Source organism: Pelophylax lessonae (genome assembly GCF_965119305.1).
Source record: "Pelophylax lessonae genome assembly, chromosome: 6".
Classification (NCBI taxonomy): Eukaryota; Metazoa; Chordata; class Amphibia; order Anura; family Ranidae; genus Pelophylax; species Pelophylax lessonae.
The window spans coordinates 43,422,973-43,444,486 of record NC_138773.1 but is presented as its reverse complement, the minus strand read 5'-3'; the positions used below and the strand labels follow the sequence as shown (position 1 = coordinate 43,444,486).

Genomic DNA, 21,514 nt, shown 5'->3' with positions numbered 1-21,514 from the left:
CTTTGGGACTTCAGTCTTATATACTGGTGATGAAAGAGTTGCTTTGGATGCTTTGTTACGTAAAGTGAAGTCTTCCCTCCTTGTAAAAGGAGATCCACCCTCCTCCAGTAACTTTCTCTGCTAAAAGACAGATAGGTTTTGTACCATGTTAGCTATTGATTATTGCAGGAAGTTTATCCTTGATTGGCTAACTTAAGATATTAAAGATGCAAGCTATTGGAACTCAATAGGTCTTTTCTTTGAGCTTTATTAAATTCTGAGAATGGTTCCACTTTTTAGGGGTTGTAGAATATATCTGAGGGACCATAGTGGTCCCAAAAGCTTGTACCTTTAGGAAATTAGTTGATGCAGTTAAATCGATTTAAACTCCAATTTTTTTTTTTTACATCTAATGAAGACATACAGTTTAGTAAATAATTTACAGATTTTAAATCAGAAAACCTTCACCATCTTTTCACTTCAAACTGAACCTGTTCAGAATGGTTGCAACAGTAGAAATATGGGACGAAGAGACTTCAAAATTTATATACTTGCAAAGCAAATTATGAAATGTGAAAATATAAGTGAATCCAAATAAGATTATATGCCATAAACTCAATTTACAAAAGGAGATTCTGCAACGCCTAAATCCATTAAAAGCCTTCTGCACCCTTAAAAAAATCACTTAAAAATTTCCATTTTCCTATTGACTACCACCTTACACAAATTGTCCAAATTTTGGTAAAATCTCACTATTTATGCTGCGGGTATTTCAGAGAATGGAAATTTGAAATTATTCTCTTCAATAATAGGAAAATTCAAAACATCTGAGTGTACAAATCAAAGACTAAATAAATATGATAAAGAGGAATGGCTTATGAATCTGATAAAGAAGAATGGGTTACGTTCAAGGATTTCAGCTATTCTATAAATGATGCAAATTCTTACATTAATACAATTCCAGATCATCAAGTGGAAGGTAAATAGTGTGATTTCGGAATTTAGAAATTGTAATGTAACTTTGTATTCCTATCTGTTAAATATTAAGGAAATCACTCAAAAATGTTTGCTAAATGCTTTTGCAAAGGTAACAACTAAAGTATTACTATACTACATAGACTTTAAAACTAATATTGCCCCTTTCTTGGCACTTAAAACTTTCAAGAGCTGTACAGTTGATAGAAATTAATATTGCCCCTTTCTTGGCATTTAAAACTTTCAAGAGCTGTACAGTTGATAGAATTTCATATGTACAAATGGTGAAAATGTTGCTGTAGCTCTGTAATAGCATAGGAAAAGCATTATTGTACAATTGTCCTTTAGATTTACTAAAACCATGTAATACGAGGTCAAACTTAAACACTTTTTTAATTTGTATGCAATAGGGCAGACCCTTATAGTTAAAGGTAAATCTAAAGAAAATTGAATAAAAAAAAAAAAAAAAATGTCTAATGTATGGCCCAGCTTAAAACAATCTTAGCCTTAGAAAATTTTACAATACAAAGGCTCCTTTCACAGGGGCGGTGCGCCTGACGGAGTCCGTTCTGCTCAGCGGGGGATCGATCCGCCGATCCCCACTGAGCAGGCAAATGACCACTCCATCTCCGATCTCCAGAGACGGAGATGTCCGATCCCCACTGTTCTCTATGGGGAGATCGGATGAGAACTGACCGTCTGTCCGTTCTCATCCCATCCGATCCTCCAGACGGCTGGAAAATAGGGTTTCCATCTGTCTGGATTTCATGGACAGGATCAGATTGGATAGCAGCAGGTGTCAGCCGAGATGTCACCGCTGACATCCTCTGCTCCATAGAGGTACATGGAGAATCCGATCTGGTCCGCCTGAAAAACTGACAGGCGGACCGGATCGGAAAGCCTATATGAAAGGAGCCTAAGAAAGTTTTTCAATACAAAGTGTTACCTATTGTTTGCGTTTCTTATTTAATCAATCAACAATGTTGTCTTATTATCTTTCCCCAGTAATTTAACAATTTACACCTTGGTGCATGTAGCTCAATAAGTAGCACCTGACCCAGGTGTGCTGACCTTGGTTGGATTATGTAGTTTAGAACAGGAGGTTTCAAACCTTTCTTGGTTGATAAACATTCAAAACCTTCCAACTTTTTGAGATGGGAAAAGGACGACATCTTTTAATATGTAAGCAAAGGGCATAACCCAAGTTGCATTGCCCATGAGGAATAAATATGTAAAGAAAAATAGCTATACCTCAGAATAATTTTGTAATACAAATAATTTTTTTCTTTTTTTTTTATGTAATCAAAACAACCATATTTTACTTGTTGGTAAATAATCAAATATAGCAAAACTCAGTTTTTATTTTACCAACAGCTTTCTTATTGAAATGTTTGTATCTATATTTTTCTTAAAGACTTCATTATTTTCTAAGCAATAGCCTATTTAAAAGATTTTGTATGTTTTTAATTTAATCAAACCACCAACAATTGTGTCTTAATCTTTCCCCAGTAATTTAACAATTCACACCTTTGTGGGCATGTAGCTCCAAGAGTAACACCCAACCCAGGCTTCTTGGCTGGGATTGGATTATGTCCTTTAGAACATGGTGTTCACAACATTATACACCTTTCTTGGTCAATCAACATTACAAAGCCTCCCAACTTTGGGAAAGGAAGACATCTTTTAGTATGCATGGAAAGGCCATGCCCTAAGCTTCATGTACCACAAATGGGTTTAAAAAATGTGACTGTACCCATTAGTGCTTATTTCCACTCCTGTTCCTTCATAATTGATAAAATATAAAATTTAATAAGTCGTCGTCTGCTGATATAGTGCCAACAGATTGCGCAGCGCTTTACAGACAGTATAGTTATAATACATTTCAATACAGAAGGAATTTACAATTAAACTGAACATTTTCTAAAGAGGTTTGTATATCAAGTCAAAAATGAAGGACAAAGGGATTTGGTTTAAAAAGAGGGACTGTCCCTTCAATTGAGGGTGAGTCGGGAGCTATGCAAAACAAGTCTAGTTTGGAGAATGTTTGGTTCCATTACATCTGGGTTTCTACAATTTTTTTTCCTTTTATTTATATATATATATATATATATATAACATTTTTTTTTTTTTTAACCGGTTGCCAACTGCTCACAGTATATTTACTGCGGCAGTCAGCCCCGGTCAGGCAGAGTGACGTAGGTCCACGTCGCTCGCCTGTCACTCCTTTTAGAGCCAATAGCGGGCGAGTGTGCGCCCGCCTCGGCTTGTTCACAGAGGAGTGCGGGCGTGTGACCGGCGGACCCGATGTCCGCCAGTCACACTACGATCGCCGGTACAGCGGGAGAAAGACAGAGAGGCTTATGTAAACAAGCTGCCTGTCATTCTCCCCTGTGTAAAAATAAAGATCAGACGGTTATACTTTTGGTCCCCCCCAAAATGCATACAGGCCTTTAGCCAAGCATGCAGCCTGGCCGGCTAGGAAAGGGGGGCATACCAGGCTACATGCCCTCAACATGGGGGGCACCTTGTCCCCTTGTTGATGGGAACAAGAGCCTTTTCCCCACAACCCTGGGCTTTGTTTGTGGGGATCTGAGGGCAGGGGCATATCAGAATCTGGAAGAATCAGAATTTAACAAGAGGGCCCCCAGATCCCGGCCCCCATGTTATTGAGCATGGGGTACTGAGTACCATTACCCATTCACAAAAAAGTATGAAAGTGAATAGCCAGTACAAAGTGTGACAATTCCTATATTTTATATATATATATATATATATATATATATATATATATATATATATATATAAATCTCAAAAAGCCCCACTCGTGACGAACACTCCCACGGTCTGCTTACTCCACCGTGTGACATTTCCTAAATAGGTAAGGGGCGAGGCTATCTGGCAACAGCACCCGGTGGCACGAGCCCCTTGTGATGTCACTGACCGTAGGACTAGGCAGAACACCTGGGCTGTCCTCCGCTTGGTATATAACCCCTCTTTCTGCTCTATGTAATCCGTTTTAATCTGTCAGGAGTATAAGGACCTAGGCTCCCAGCCGGGATCTCTGGTCCTAGAAATTTTTTCTCCTTCCTTACATATTTTTTGTTTTTTTCTCTCTGGAGATCTACAATCAACTGACGGGCAGGATAATCTAGATCCAGTGGTCTGAGTCACAGCAGTCCCTTGGCCGACAGCTCCCATACTTCAGTGGCGAGGATACTGTCTGGAGACCGGAGACGTCTGACCTGGGAGCTGTGGGTTAAGGATCCAAAGTGGGCCGGCAGAGCAGAAAACAGGACAGATGGAAAAACGGGCAAACAGAAACGTCCAACATAACCTGCCAGGATGGTGGCTAGAAAAAAAAAAAAAAAAAAAGAAGAATGTAAATGGGTGGTGATGTGCACAATTAAAATAAATAAAATGGAAAGGTAAAAAAATCTGTAAGAAAAAAATAAAATAATGATTGAATAGCCAAAAGCAACCAAATGGTATAATTAGGAGTAGTGAAAGTAACCTGCACAGCTGAATTAAAAGGATCCACATGTGAAACTAAATGTAGAAACCTCCTAGTCAGGTGCTAGGTAAAAGCATTGGGTTGCTTTCCTGCTTATCAGGGAGCAGGATTTCTAGTTAGGTCTGTTTTAGTTGTCCCTAGCAAATTGTGCATAGTTGAGCCAAAGGAGTATCCCACTCATTCCCTTCTCCCATCCAAGTTCTCAATAAATATAAAAAAAAAAACAAAGATACCGGACTGGTCATTGTCTCAGTGCTCACACTTGGAGGAACATGCACAGGGGTATTTTTGTTGCACCCGATGGCCCAGGGGAACCCATATCCAGCAAAACGGCTGGGAATCCTGCTACATCATGCATGCATTGCATCATGTATGCATTGAGCCTTAAGATATTATGGTAGGTTAATTAGCTCTTGTCAAAATTGACCCTTTTATGTGTATGTATAAAATTGAGGTAGGGACCCTAAATTGAAAGCTCCTTGAGGGTAGGGACTGATGTACAATGTATGTAAACTGCTGTGTCAATTGTCACCATTATAAAAATCCCTTTAATAAATTAAAGCGGTTGTAAACCCTAAAAAAAAAAAAAAAAAAAAAAAACCTGCAAGACAAAGGCATAATGGGCTAGTATGCATCGCATACTAGCCCATTATGTGTAACTTACCTTAGAACGAAGCCTCGACACGGACCCCCGGACATCGCTGCGGGCGCTGCCATGATCCCTCGCCGTCTCTTCCGGATTCGGCGGCTCCGGCGCGGTGATTGGCCGGAAGAGACGGCTCCGGCGCGATGATTGGCCGGAGCCGCGATGACGTCACTCCCGCGCATGCGCGCAGGAGTGATTTTTCCGGCAAGCTCCCGGCAAATTAATTGAAGGTCCCCCCGGACCTTCAGAGCGCATGCGCCGCTCGCGCGAGCGGCTGCATGCACTGTAAATATCTCCTAAACCATGCCGGTTTAGGAGATATTATTTGTACCTACAGGTAAGCCTTATTATAGGCTTACCTGTAGGTAAAAGTGTCAAAAAGCGGGATACTACCGCTTTAAACGGTGCATAGGCAGCTTTAAGTGTATACTGTATTAGAACCCTCTCCAGATTATTTTCATTGCAATCCAATTACGTTCAGTCATATCTGAGGTTATATAATACAGTACTACTTTATTTTATTTTTTTTTAATTCATCTTTAAGTCAAACTGACCTTTAGCAAGATTCCTTAGAAAATATTCATAACCTTAGTCCTATCATTTCAAACTTTGTTTTTATTGTGTGTATGACACAAATTGGTTATATTGTTTTACACAGATTTGTTTCAAACCATGTTATTATGGTAATGGCACGCTAAGCGGCTGATCTACTAAAACTGGAGTGCACTATCTGGTGCAGCTGTGCATAGTAACCTATCCGCTTCAAGGTTTTATTGTCAAAGCTTAAAGCCTCGTACAAACGCAACAAATTTCCGCCGACCGGTCGTCCGTCTTTTGTCCAGAGTGGTGTCTGTTGGTTGGAATGTGCTCTAGACTGCACACGAATTTTCCCGCATGACAGAATTCTACTTCAGAAGTGATGTCATGTGTTGGATTGCTTTGTATGTGTTCTTTCATCTCTGAGCATGCCTAGTCTTGCTCATAAGATTTTTCCCCATCGAAATCTGTACTAATGAGATGAAAATCAGACGTGTTTTGACGGTCGACAAAAATTATATAGCCTGCACACCAGGATTTTTTCAGCCAAAAAGTCGGAGTCGGTTGTCGGACGCACCATACTAACAAGCCGAAAATCGGCAGATCGGTCGTCGGACGAAATTTCCTGGCTGAATTTCTACTCATGTGTACGGGGCTTTAGGGCTCTTTCACACAGGCGGACCATTCAGATCCGCCTGTCCGTTTTTTTGGTGGATCTGAACGGTCCCCCCCATGCATCCTTATGGGGCATCGGATGTCAGCGGAGACATGTCCGCTGACATCCGATCCGTCAAATCTGGACGGATGGAACCCTATTTTCCATCCGTCCAGCGGATCGGATGAGAACGGACCAACGGTCCGTTCCCATCCGATTCCCCCATAGAGATGTATGGGGAGCTGACAGCTGTGTCTCCGCACACAGCGCGGAGAACAGCTTTCATCCTCCTGCTCAGCGGGGGATCAGCGGATCGATCCCCTGCTGAGATAAAAGGAGTCCATCTGACGGACGGACAGTGTGAAAGGGGCCTAATTGAGTTGAAGCTGAAGTTAGAAGCCGATTGGCTACCATGCACAGCTGCACCAGACTTTGCACACTCCAGTTTTAGTGAATCAACCCCTCTATATATTATATGTGCGTTCTGATTTTCATGGTTCTACCAATGAAACAAATTATGGAGGTTTTATTTTTTTTTTTATCATTTTTTGCATGTAATGTTGAGTCACTTAGCAATACCTTTGTTATGTGTTAAAATAATATGAGAGTTACTTATTTGGGATTTTTACAAACCTACTTCCCTTTTTTGTTTTTAAAATAGAAAATTTATGATCTCTTAATTTTTGTTGTCACTCTGATGGGAGGGCAGAGACTGAACTTACAAAACACCCGCTATTGATTATCTAATAAAACCATTTATAAATGCTTGGTGTGGGGCCTTTACTTCTGCCTATATCACAAACCTAAATAAAATAACCTGACATATGCTCTAACTATTCTTTTCAATATCCCAAAAAATAATACTTTAGCCAGGGATACACTTCAACTTAAATATGGGTCTACCTTCCAATATTTTTATTTATAGTACTTATATAGCAGCATCAATTTACGCAGCGCTTTACATATAACATTGTACATTCATATCAGTCCCTACCCTCAAGGAGCTTACAATCTAATGTCCCTAACTCCCAGTCATGCATACACATAGTAGGGCCAATTTAGACAGGAACCAGTTAGCCTACCAGCATGTCTTTGGAATGTGGGAGGAAACCGGAGTGCCCAAAGGAAACCCACGCAGGCACAGGGAGAACATATTGCTTATTGCTTTCAGCTTATAGGAGGAGACCTGCTGCATTGTGTTAATATGGCCATAGATGGTTGGAATCTCAGCCAGTTCAGCAGGGACCTGCTGAGATTTGATCCAAGTATGTGGCAGGCTGGTTGTACCCAAGTTGATCGATCGATTGACTTGGGTAAAACCAGTTTGTCAGATTTTTCTATACAATTATTGCCAGTGGCAATATACAACCAGTTTTCAGATTTTTCTATACAATTATTACCAGTGGCTATGGACGCTAGCAATCCCTGTGTTCTCCTGGCAGAAACAGACTCCCATGCCCCCACCCTAAAGAGAACACATTAGCTCAATGGAAAAGATTCCCCTAACACTGGCTGTGTTGATGGGGAAATCAAACGATTTTCTTTCCTGCAACCCGTGGTTGCGGAAGAGAAAAATCTCACCAGCTATGGCCTGCCTTAGAGAATATACAAAAGTAACATTGAACAGAGAATATACAAAAGTAATATTGAACAGAGAATATACAAAAGTAATATTGAACAGATAATGGGACAAACACCTCTTTCAGAAAGCAGAAAGGTTTATTGGCAGAAGGATCAGCAAAAAATATTGATAGAGAAAGGAAGCACACAGAGCATTCATAATCGTTAGCAACACTTTATAAAATTTTATTTAAAAAAAATCATTGTGTAAAAATAAATAAATATATAAAATAAAGATAACATGGTTTCTTAGAAGTCCTAATTAGTTTGCAAGCACTTAATTTTCATAACGGTGATAATAAAAAGTGTCTGAATAGCTAAATCTTTTTTTTGCTAGGTTTTTTTTATAGAGTGTAGAAGTGATTAATTATAATGCATAAAGTATTTTATAGAAAAAACATTTTTGGAAGCTTTTTCTAGAATAGAGAAGGTGTGTGTATGTATGTGTGTGTGTATATATATATATATATATATATATATATATATATACATACATACACACACACACACACACACATATATATATATATATATATATATATATATATATATATATATATATATATATATATAATTTTTTTTTTTTTTTGCTGCTGATATTCCATTGGAGAGACTGTCCTTCACTTTGTCCTGCAGATGCAACAGGACGTAAGAGGAGATCTCTCCAAAAAAAGAGGGGAATTTAATGCAGTTGTCACCGGAACAGGTTGCCCCCATTGGAAGATTTACCCTTGCATCTTGTTCTGGTGACAACTTTAACATTTGGATTTCAGTCTTGGTGGCCAAGAATAGAGGGGATGAATCTAACTGGCTAAGACACATGCAGCAATGACATTTGGCAGGGGTTCTAATCCTTTCCTATGCTACCCAAAAACAGAAAAAAAAAAAAGGTTTGGCTATAAATACATTTTAAAGAGGACATGACTTTCAATAGCAAAAAAAAATATTATTTTTATATATATATATATATATATATATATACACACACACACACATACTGTACATATACACACATACACAAACACACACACACCTTCTCTATTCTAGGAAAAGCTTCCAAAATGTTTTTTTTCTATAAATAATTTAATACTTTATGCAAATACAAAAAAAAAAAAAAAAAAAAAATACAAAGAAAAAATGTAATTTAACTTTTTACCTATCTGAGAGTATTTATGTTTTAATTCTGATAGAGCTTTGTGGAAACAAATAGAAAGCAGCATGGAGGGGTTCAGTGAAGGTGGTGGTGAAGGTGTGGAGGTGTCTGATGAGGCCACACATCTGGTAGAAGGACAGACGGCCGGAATCATACTCCAGATAAATCCCAATAGTCTTTAGTAAATATTTGGAGTCTATATTAATTTCATTGTCCCCATGCCGGACCTGAAGCCTTGAAGCGGTTTGACTCAAAGTCCAGGATTTGTTATTGCAGCCCAATAAGGACACGCTTCCTGCAATCTTCCTCTCCATGCTTTCAGTAGCCACCCCTATCAGCCATTCCTCTGCTTCACTCACATCCACCTCCCAGTAATGTGTCCCGGATGTGAATCTTTGTACACTTAATACCTGGCTGCAGTTGAACCTCTGTGGACTATCTGGCCTGTTCACACAAATATCAGCATGAGTGGCTCTCTGCTGATCCTTTGATATTATCAGCGTATTGTGAGCTGTATTTATATCCAGGAAAATATTGGATATTTCCATCGCTGGAAATTGCCTCTTTTTCATCACATCCTTCAGTCTCTGGGTCAGGCTGCAGAGCCCACTCTGTAGTCTCTCGGAGATCATGTCTTCATTTAGACATTTGGGATTTCCTATTGTATCACCTATTCCAGGAATGAGGTCATCTCCATTAGGTGGCATTTTCAAGACAGTTAATGGGTCTTGGATGTCACACAATTTTTTCATATGATTAATCTTCCTGGACAGCTTGCTCTGCTTTTGTTTCAGCTGCCCATTCAGATCAGAGACTGAATGGGAGATTTGCTTTTCCCGTCTGCGGATCTCTTGCAGGACTCCCTTCTCTACACCACTCAGCTGTTCCGTAATTTCTATGAACAGGTCAGCGTAGCTCCTGGTTGCAGCAAATGTTTTTTTGTCCTCTTCTCTCCAGTGATTATCCAGGTTCTGGATCCTCCTCTGGATCTCCTGTCTCTCAGAGTCCAATGTATTTGTACATTTTCTGAGTTTCTCTTTTTTTTTCTGAGAGGCCTCGTTTAGAAGCTCTACCTGGTGTCCCTTGTGGTTTCCAGCCACCCAGCAGGACATACAGATACAGGCACTGTCCTCTGAGCAGTAATAATTCAGAGTCTCTTTATGTGCGGAGCATTTTCTCTCTCCAAATGATGTGGTGGGTTCGGTTAAAATGTGATCAGCTGACTTGCTGTGGCAACTTAGGTGCTTTCCACAAAATGAAGCCTCGCATAACAGGCACGTTTTAGAAGCTGGTGCAGGAGAATCGCAGTACGTACACAAGACTTCCTCCTTGTAAGCAATTCTGAACCATGCCACGATTTTGCACAGGTTCCTGTTCTTCAACAGCAGAGGGCGCTCTGTATATTGCTCTCTGCACTCTGGACAGGAATACATTCCAGACCACTCCTGTGTATTCAGCACAGTCACAATACAATCCTGGCAGAAGTTGTGTCCACACATCAGTGATGTGGGATCCTTATAAGTGTTCAGGCAGATGGGGCACTTCAAGTCGTCTCTCAGGTCAGCAGATGCCATTTTGGAGAAGGGCAAAAAGCCGGTGGTGGTACAAGGTCAAAATATCAGGTGATGCAACTTGGGACTTCGGTCTTATATGCTGGTGATAAAAGTGGCTTTGGATGCTTTGTTATGTAAAGTGAAGCCTTCCCTCCTTGTAAAGTGAGATCCACCCTCCACGTTAGCTATTGATTATTGCAAAAAGTTTACCCTTGGTTAGCTAACTTAAGGATGAAAGCTTTTGGGACTCATTAGGTCTCCTCTTCGAGCATTATTTAATTCTGAAAATGGTTCTGTTATTTTAGGGATTGTAGAATACATCTGAGGGACCAAAAAGGTCCCAAAAGCTTGAATCTTTAGGAATTTTATTGAACCAATTAAATGCATCATTTATCCACTTGCCAATCGCAATACATATAAATACATTGTGATTTGCAAGTGGTGTACCAAGGTTATCAGCCATAACTTCCGTATTTTTTTTTTCAGCCAGTGGCTGGCTTTCTCATGAAAAGCGGTCTGTATGGCTCATTAGCCGCAAGATCGCTTTTATAACACCGGTGTTTCTCGGGCTTACAGTTTTCACTATCCAAAGGTGCAACTGGCGGGGTAACAGTGGTGGACAGAGGACAGATCTCTGATCGCCCCTATGGCCTTAGAGGACCAGAGCAACGCCTGTCCCTTCTGGTCTAGGGTGAAAATAACCCCCTTTCCCTTTTTTTTTGATCTTTTGCTTTAAAAAAAAAGTAAAAGATTTGGAGGTCTTTTTGACCCCATATATCACCATAAAGAGGACCTGCTATCCTTATTTCTATTACAAGGAATGTTTACATACCCGTAAAATTTTTCAAAGCATCCCCTATGGAAATTAAGTACCGTAGTTTGTTGCCATTCCATGAGCATGTACAATTTTAACTACTTTCCAACCGGGCCATAGCCGAAATACGGCTACAGTGCGGTCATCTAGTTCTGGGAGGGCGTACATGGATGTCCTCCCAGAATTGCACACCCGCGCGCCCCCTGGGGCACGCACACGGGAGTGTCCGTGCTCACCGGGTCCCGGGGACCCGACGCATCACGGATCGCGGTAAAGGGCCAATGAGAGCGGTCCTTTACCACGTGATCGCTCCGTCCAATGATGGAGCGATAACTTCACAACAAACTGGTGCATGTCCAGTTCATTTCTCTCCTTTCCTCGCACGCTGTACATAGCAATCAGTACAGCGTGCGAGGAGAGGAGAGAAACTGCAGCTGCACGCCTCCTCTGCCTCATCTGTGCCCCATTAGTGCCTCATCTGTGCCCCATCAGTGCCTCATCCATGCCTAATCTGTGCCCCATCCATGCCTAATCTGTGCCCCATACATGCATCATCCGTGCCACCCATGCCACCTCAGTGCTCATTCATGCCTCATCTGTGCCACATCCATGCCACATCTGTGCCCACCCATGCCACCTCAGTGCTCATCCATGCCACATCCATGCTCACCCGTGCCATGTCAGCGCTCATCCATGCCACATCCATGCCATGTCAGTGCTCATCCGTGCCACACCATGCCACTTCAGTGCTCATCTGTGCCACGTCAGTGGTCATCAGTGCCACATCAATGCCACGTCAGTGCTCATCCAAGCCACATCCATGCCACGTCAGAGCTCATCCATGCCACATCAATGCCACGTCAGTGCTCATCCGTGCCACATCCATGCCACGTCAGTGCTCATCCGTGCCACATCCATGCCACGTCAGTGCCACATCCGTGCCACATCCATGCCATGTCAGTGCTCATCCGTGCCACATCCATGCCACGTCAGTGCTCGTCCGTGCCACACCCATGCGACTTCAGTGCTCATCTGTGCCACGTCAGTGGTCATCAGTGCCACATCAATGCCACGTCAGTGCTCATCCACGCCACATCCATGCCAGGTCAGTGCTCATCCATGCCACATCAGTGCTCATCCATGCCAAATCAATGCCACGTCAGTGCTCATCTGTGCCACATCCATGCCACATCAGTGCCACATCCATGTCACGTTAGGGCTAATCCATGCCACATCAGTGCTCATCAGTGCCACATCCATGCCATGTCAGTGCTCATCAGTGCCACATCCATGCCACGTCAGTGCTCATCCGTGCCACATCCATGCCACGTCAGTGCCACATCAATGCCACGTCAGTGCTCATCCGTGCCACATCCATGCCACATCAGTGCTCATCTGTGCCACATCCATGCCACATCAATTCCACATCCGTGCCATGTCAGTGCTCATCCGTGCCACATCCATGCCACGTCAGGGCTAATCCATGCCACATCAGTGCTCATCAGTGCCACATCTGTGCCACATCAGTGCCACATCCATGCCATGTCAGTGCTACATACATGCCACGTCAGTGCCACTACAATGCTTATCAGTGCCATACAGTGCCTCACAAAATTGTAATAGGAAGTCAGGAAATGACGGTGCTCCTTGCATGTTGGGCCTATGTATTTGGTCAGGCTGTGGAAAAGTCTCACATATGTGGTATCGCCATACTCAGGAGGAGTGGCAGAATGTATTTTGGGGTGTCATTTTTTGCTATGTACATGCTATGTGTAAGAAATGTCTTATAAATGGACAACTTTGTGTAAAAAAAAAATGCATTTTGGTTTTCTTTCCACATTTTCGAAAAACTTGTGGAAAAAAACGACATGTTCAAAAGACTCATTATGCCTCCTAGATTATGTGTTGGGGTGTTTTCTTTCCAAAATGGGGTCATTTTGTGGGCATTTCCATTGTCCTGGTGCTCCAGGGCCTTCAAAAGTGTGATAGGTCGTCAGAAAATGATATGTGTAATTTTTGCTTCTAGAACGCCTGGATGTTGGGCCTCTGTATGTGGTCAGGCTGTGGAAAAATGTCACACATGTGGTATCGCCATACTCAGGAGGAGTAGCAGAATGTATTTTGGGGTGTAGTTGCAAGTATGCCTGTACAGTGTGTGAGAAATAACTTAGTAATGTGACTATTTTGTAAAAAAAAAAAATGTTTTAAAAAAAAACTTCATTTTGCAAAGAATTGTGGGAAAAAATTACAACTTCAAAAAACTCACCATGCCTCTTACTAAATACCCTGGAATGTCTACTTTCCAAAAAGAGGTCATTTGGGGGCTATTTGTACTGTCCTGACTTGTTAGGGTCTCAAGAAATGAGATAGGCCATCAGTACATCAGGTGTGATCAATTTTCAATGATTGGTACCATAGCTTGTAGACTCTATAGCCTTCACAAAGACCAAAAAATGTATACTTATTTGGGTTATTTTTACTAAAGATATGTAGCAGTATAAATTTTGGCCAAAACTTATGAATAAAAATGACAAAATTTGCAAAATTTAAAACCAAAACGAAGAAAATTGCATTTTTTTTACAAAATTTTCGATATTTTTTCATTTATAGCGCAAAAAATAAAAAACCCAATTATGATTAAATACCACCAAAAGAAAGATCTGTTTGTGTGAAAAAAAGGACGAAAATCTCATATGGGGACAGTGTTGCATGACTGAGTAATTGACATTCAAAATGTGAGAGCACTGAAAGCTGAAAATTGGTCTGGTTAGGAAGGGGGTTTAAGTGCCCAGTGGGTAAGTGGTTAAAGTGTGACATGTTAGATTTCTGTTTACTTGGCATAACATCTTTTATATTTTCCCAAAGGATATGTATTGGGGTTTTTTTTTCTTAATTTTTTTCATTAAAATGTATTTAAAAAAGGGAAAAAAAATATATAATATTGTTTAAAAAAACTGATGCACAAATACCAACGACCAAAGTTTTATTCCCTAGGGTCCCTAATGATTGCGGTTCATAAGTAATTTTCTAGCAAATAAATATTGATTTCAACTTTTCAACAAAGGGCCAGAAAAGGCCTGGTCAGCAAGTGGTTAAACTCCAAGTTTTCTACATTGGATGAAGACATACAGTTTAGGAAATAATTAACAGATTGCACATTACAAAACCTTCACCATCTTTTCATTTCAAACTGAACGTGTTCAGGGTGGTTGCAAAAGCAGAAAGAGGAATGTTCAAATTTTATATATTTCAAAAGCAATTACAGAAAACTATGAAATGTTAAAATATAAGCGATTACAAATTTAAATGTGATAAGCTGGCCATACATTACACAATTTTCAGTACAAATTTCTTTAAATTTACCTTCAACTATGTAGTACAAAGGCCTGCCTAATTGGATACAGTTGAAAGTATTGTTTAGTTTTGACCTCATATTATATGGTTTTTGGTAAATCTAACAGGAAATTCTACAAGAAAATTGAACATGTATGGCCTAAGTTTTTTTCTTCAATGCTATTAAAATTCAAAATATCAGAGCGTACAAATCAAGGACAAGATAAATAATCTGTTAAGGAAACATGGATTATTTATGTTCAAAGATTTAACCTACTCTATGTCAATTATGCATATCCTTACATTGATAAATTCCAGATCATCAAAAATGTAGATATAGTATGATTTATGATTTTAGAAAGAAATTCATATCTGTTAAAAATAAAAGAAATTAACTTATAAAAAGGTTTGCTAAAATGTTTTCACAAATTTAACAACTCAAGTATTACTAAATTACTTAGACAAAAAAAAAAAAACCCTTTCTTGGCACTTAAAAAAAAAACTTTCAAGAGACTTCTGTACAGTTGCTACGATTCCATATTCACAAAGGGTGAAAACATTTGCTATATCTTTGTATCACTAGCATAGGGTAAACTCCATTTTAGCATGGCCTGTATTGTTCTGTATTGTTTAAATTGCATTATTTCTGTAGGACCACACCTGTCATTCTCTAGCTGGGAGGGGATTAAACGAGATCTTTGTCTCAGGTTGGATGCTAATCAGTGCTCCTCCTACCTGGAGTCTAAACAGTACATTGCGACCCCTCCCATGCCAATCTGTTCTAAAACAATCTTCTTTGCCTTAGAAAAGTTTTACAATACAATTAGTTACCTATTGTTTTTAATGTAATCAAACAACCAACAATGGTGTCCTATCGTTCCCCAGTAAGTTAACAATTCACACCTTCGGGCATGTAGCTTAAAGAGTAAAACTGGATACACATTATACAACTTTTGCTGTTCAATTTCCTTTAGATTTACCTTCAACTATGTAGTGTAAGGGCCGGCCTGATTGTTGAAAGTGTTTAGGTTTGAACTCATATTATATGGTTTTGGTAAATGTAAAGAAAAAAATAAAGTAATTATTTTGTATTATAAAATTATTCTGACGTAAAAAATACTTTTTTAGGGCTTTATGTAGCATGTGAGGGGTCCTGATGTATTGTTTAGACGCCAGTCAGGAGGTGATCTCATTAGCATCCAACATGACACTTATGCTGGTCATACATTAGCCGAAAAATTGTTCAAACTCCTTTTAGAAAAACGAACACTCGGCCGTGAGAGCAGAAGAACGTGCCATCATGTAATGACCGAATTTTGAACAATAAATCGTTCAATGGACATAAATGAATCAGTGTATTGTATAGTGCAAGGCTTCCCAAACTTTTTTGGGCCGAGACCCACTTCTAAAAACAGTTATTTTTCGGGACCCACTTGCTTGTAATTGAATATTGTAAAGTGCTACAGAATTTGTTGGCGCTATAGAAATGCAAATAATAATAATAATGCATATTTTAAAGGGAGGGGGATGTCAAATTAAAAATATCAATTTACTACTTTTCAATTTATTATTGAATACACTTGATTAATATATAAATAAATATAAGGCTATATGGCACTCACCCTCCTTACTCTCCAGGGCCCAGCACATCTCACCCAGAGTCTCCATGATGAGGAGCTCTCTGCTGGTCTTGGTGTCCTGGCTCTTCTCCTTCAGATCCTCTACTGGGGTCACAGAAGCTGCCATGAACTCCTGACCCCGCTGGGCCACCTGGTCCTCCTATGACACCGAGGCTGCCGTCTCTGCCCGCTATAGCTGAGAGAATCCCGCCGCCAGTCTAGCCACCACCACTGCCGTCAGCAGGACCGAGGAGCTGGCTCTGTACCCCATGAACATATCCTACATAACAGCCAACATACATACTCACTGATGCACGTATCCTCCACATGGGAAATGCAGACCAGCCTCCGTAAACTGCATGGGCGGGGTCCTGACTCCATCGCGATTTGACTGCTCTGGCTCTCTGTAATTTGTGCGGGCTCGCACAGCACAATTTAAGCAGGCTCACTCTCAGTGATTTCTCAGTGATGTAGTCGCAGAGACTGCAAAGTAGTCCCTTCACTACCTTGGTCTGACTTTATTGTGTTTTGAAGTCCATAGACCTCAAGAATACATCAGGTATTGCTTCAAGTCCAGGCAAAGTCACCAAAAAGTGTGAAAGGAGCCCTAACGATATCCTATGTGTCCATACATATTAGCATGTTTTGAGGCATAGTTGGAGCATAGTTGGAGCTCAGTGTTTAAAGGCAGGAAAAAAAAAAAAACACACGAACACCTTATGGTTTACGTTTCTGATTGGAGCTTTCTGGCAGAAATAGAGAAAAAAAACACACACACACGCCACACTAAACAGTGTACAGAAACGCTCTACATGACCATTTTTTTTCTGTCAAGCTCTTTTAGCCCAGTGTGCAAGGAGCCTAAAGGAACTTCTGCAACTCTCAGGCTGGCCATACATGGGTTGAATTTTGAAAATTTTACATAAGAATTTTTGTTTGAGTTTCGCATTATAAGTGGGCTGCAGCAACGGCTTATTTTCGTGCGGTCATTGAATTTGCGTGATCGAGCATGTTGGAAATTTTTTGAAAAACTAATGATTTTCTAATCAATGGTCTGAGAATTATGCGAGAAATGCATAGGAGTGCAAGAAAAGAAAATTTCCCGGAAACAAAGGAAGATTCCCAGCCACGAAATATTATTTTCTGTAGCAACATAAGGTGAAATTGAGGGCTCGCTAATTCGAATTTCAAGATCAATGGTGGCGCCATCGAATCACAAAACGCACAAATATTCAGATTTTCAAAAGAAAATTCTTTCAATATTCAACCCATGTATGGACAGCCTTAGGGCTCTTTCACACGGGCGTTCAGTTTTTTATGCCCGATCAGTTCCTTTTTTTTTTTTCTGAAACGGACACGGATGACACTTGTGTCATCCGGTCCGTATGTCCGTTTTTCATCCCATCCGTTTGCGGATGAAAAACAGACATAATGTATCTCTATGTAAATACGGATGTCAGTGGAAGACACCACTGACATCCGTTTTTGCGTCCGTTACGTTTTTTGAACGGAAGAAAAAATAGGGTTCTCTTCCATTCAAAAAAAACTGAACTGACGAAAAATGGATGTCAGCGGATGATCATCTGCTGACATCCGTATTTACATAGAGATACATTATGTCAGTTTTTCATCCGCAAACGGATGGGATGAAAAACGGACATACGGAACGCCCGTGTGAAAGAGCCCTTTGGCCCCTTTCACACATACGGTCCGTTCAGTTCATCAGTTCAGTCACGTCAAAATGTATCAGTTTTCCATCCGTTTTTCATCCGTTGTCATCCGTTTTTCATCTGTAGTCATCCGTTTTCCGTCCGATCCGTTTTTTTTTGACGGATGAAAAATAGGGCATTCATCCGTTCAAAAAAATGGACATTGACGAAAGCGGATGAAAATGGATATTAACGGATGATCATCCTTTGTCATCCGTTTTTACATAGAGATGCATTGATGTCCGTTTTTCATCCGTCAACGGATGGATGAAAAACGGACATCCTGTGTGAAAGGGGCCTTAAGGCCCGTACACACGTGCAGATTGTCGGCCGAAAAGATTCGGCCGACGACCGATCGGCCGATTTTTGGCTTGTTAGTATGATGCTTCCGACAGCGCACTTTCGGCCGAACAGAATCTGTCGTGCAAGCATTAAAATTTTTGTATGCCGACACCAGAACGGCCGATTGTTCGCCAGTCAGTACAGATTTCGGCCGACAGACAGCAGATTTGCAAGACTGGGCATGCTCAGAAAAGAAAAAACACAGGGAAAGTTAACCATCACATGACATCACTTCTGCAGTCGGCTGTTGTTGGCGGACAAAATTTGTGTGCAGTCTTTTGCACTTTTCAGCGGACACGACAGCCCGGGGACAAAAGACGGCCGATCGTTCGGCCGACGATCGGTACGTGTGTACGGGGCTTTAGAAGGCGTTAAAATCCTTCTGCACCCTTAAAACCCACCTGAAACTTCAATTTCCCTATTGACTCCACCTGACCAAATTGTCAAAATTTTGCAAAAATCTCAATATATATACTGAAATTTCAGAGAATGTCAAATTTAAATTTTTTTCTGATAATAAAAATTCAAAACATCTGATCATGTAAATCAAAGACAAAATAAAATAAATCATTCAAAACTGGGTTTTATTCAAATATTTAAATTATTCTAAACAAAATGTATGCAAATCCTTACAGAATACATTTCCAGATCATCAAGAGGAAGGTAGATAGGATGATTTAGGAGTTAAGAAATGATGTAACTGTTGATTCTTATCTTGTTAAATATGAAATAAATCACTTTGTATTTGCAAAGGGAACATCCAAAGTGTTACTAAGCTACATACACTAAGGGCTCTTTCACACGGTCCGCCTCCGTAGGCGGATCCGTGTTGCTCAGTGGGAATCGATCCGCGATCCCCGCTGAGCCGGCGGATGACAGCTCCGTCTCCGCTTGCAGAGTGGAGAGGGAGGTGTCTCAGCCCCCGCTGCCCTCTATGGGGGATCGGATGAGAGCGGACCGCCTGTCCGCTCTCATCCGACCCGATCCGATTACTGAACGGATGGAAAAATAGGGTTTCCATCCGTCCAGATTTCACGCACAGGATCGGATGCGGATGGCAGCGGGTGTCAGCGGAGGTGTCTCCGCTGACACCCGCTGCCCCATAGAGCTGCATGGAGGATCCGATCAGATCCGCCTAAAAAACTGACAGGCGGATCTGATCGGATCGCCCGTGTGAAAGAGCCCTTATACCCTTATGTTAGTATTTAGAAAGTGCTGTACATTTGATAAAATGTCAGGTGAAAATGATACTATTTTCTGTAGCTCTGTATTATCAGCATACCACTGGAATATCACCATACCTGTAGGGAAAACCTGTTTAGCACTGATGGGGTTGTATTGTCTTGTATTGAATTTATCACATGGGTTCTGAATGACCCCACCTAATTCTCCATGTGGGTGGTGATTAGACGAGATCTTTGTCTCAGGTTAAATGCTAATGAGATCCTCCTGGTGATCTAAACAATACAATGTGACCCCTCACATGACAACCTTGCTATAAAAAGTTTTTGTTATATTTTGCAATACAAATAATTACTTTTATTTTATTTTTTAATTGACTCAAATAACCATATTATTGGTACAAATTTCATATATAACCAAATTCCTATTTTTTGTTTTTATTTCTAATCAAGCAAACAACCATAGCTTACTTTTTAATACCAACGCGTTTCACAACACTGATGATCGCTTACTCATAAACATACGGTTATGAGTAAGCGATCATTAGTGTCATTAAAGGCGTCAACCAATGTATCTGTCCTGTGATGTGCTAGTCTTGTTTGATGTTCGTGGTGATAAATAAACACTTCAATGCTTTGATATACATCGGAGTGCGGTCACTATCTTTTTGTTTGGTATGTGCGTCACTTACCTGGGGAAGAGATGGCACCAGGATGCAGTATGGGAAGAAGGCATGCTGGAGAAGGTAGTGTGATGCTTTGGGCAATGTTCTGCTGGGAAACCTTGGGTCCTGCCATTCATGGATGGATGAATGTTACTCGACATGTACCACTTACCTGAACATTGTTGCCAACCAAGTAAACCCCTTCATGGAAACGGTATTCCCTGATGGCAGTGGCCTCTTTCGGCAGAAAATGCACCCTGCCACACTGCCAAAATGGTTCAAGAATGGTTTGAGTAACATCACAATGAGCATCTGTGGGATGTGCTATAAAAATCCAATCCATGGAGACCCCACCTCGCAACTTATTGGCTACGTTCAAATGTAGGCATTTTGGGGCGTTTTTCAGCTCTAAGCATCAGCTCAAAAAATGCCCAACAAGACAAATCCTATTAATTTCAATGGCCCCTGTTCACATCTGAGCGTTCCAACGCCTTGAGCAAAACACCTGACGCTCCAAAAAGTACATGAGCTTCTTTTTGGGCAGATTACAGGCGTTTTTGCTCCATAGACTTCAATGCAAACGCTGGAAAGGTGATATAGAGCGGTTTACAGGCATTTTGTGGCTGCTGATCTGCTCAAACAGCATCTTTCCACCCCTTGTCACGCCTCTGCTTTAGCACATGTTCTGCAAAATGGAGGACAGCACTTTACTTTTGGAAGCTGAAGGCTTCATTGCACTAGTGAGGACATATCCATGTGTGTACGTTTCAAAGAATGTGCATTACAAGAATTGTGTGTATTGGAAAAATTTGTCCTCATGCACACAAAGGTCATCATACATTGCCCAGAACTGACCACGCTGTCGCAGATTAGCGATCACAGGATGGACCCAGTATTGTCGATCCCTCGCTTCCTCCTCTTCCTCCAGCATCAGAAGTGCAACTGATGCACAGAACAGAAATCTGTATTTGTCGGCCATTTTAAAGACAAAAAGCAGGAGAGCACACAGTAACACAACCTCACACAGACACCAAACACCACCACAAAATCCTGATTTGGAGGTCCCCTTTTTATGCAAATGTTGTAAAAAAAACACGCTGCTTTTTATTGGTCACCTAAACTCGTATGACTACACAAAAACGCCTGTATAAAACGCCTATAAAAACACCTGGAAAAAGCCTATAAAATAGCAACGCCTAGATGTGAACGTAGCCTTAAAGGA

The 21,514-nt window shown here is 40.8% G+C and overlaps 1 protein-coding gene across 1 annotated transcript; it reads right to left on the bottom strand.

The window, feature by feature from the left end:
* Nucleotides 1-9,093: 9,093 nt before the first annotated feature.
* LOC309559160 (E3 ubiquitin/ISG15 ligase TRIM25-like) lies at nucleotides 9,094-10,650 on the bottom strand (the record flags this gene model as incomplete). The annotated part of the gene is made up of 1 exon (XM_082262306.1): nucleotides 9,094-10,650. The coding sequence occupies one exon, from the start codon at nucleotides 10,648-10,650 to the stop codon at nucleotides 9,094-9,096; it is 1,557 nt and encodes a 518-aa protein (XP_082118432.1).
* Nucleotides 10,651-21,514: the final 10,864 nt, after the last annotated feature.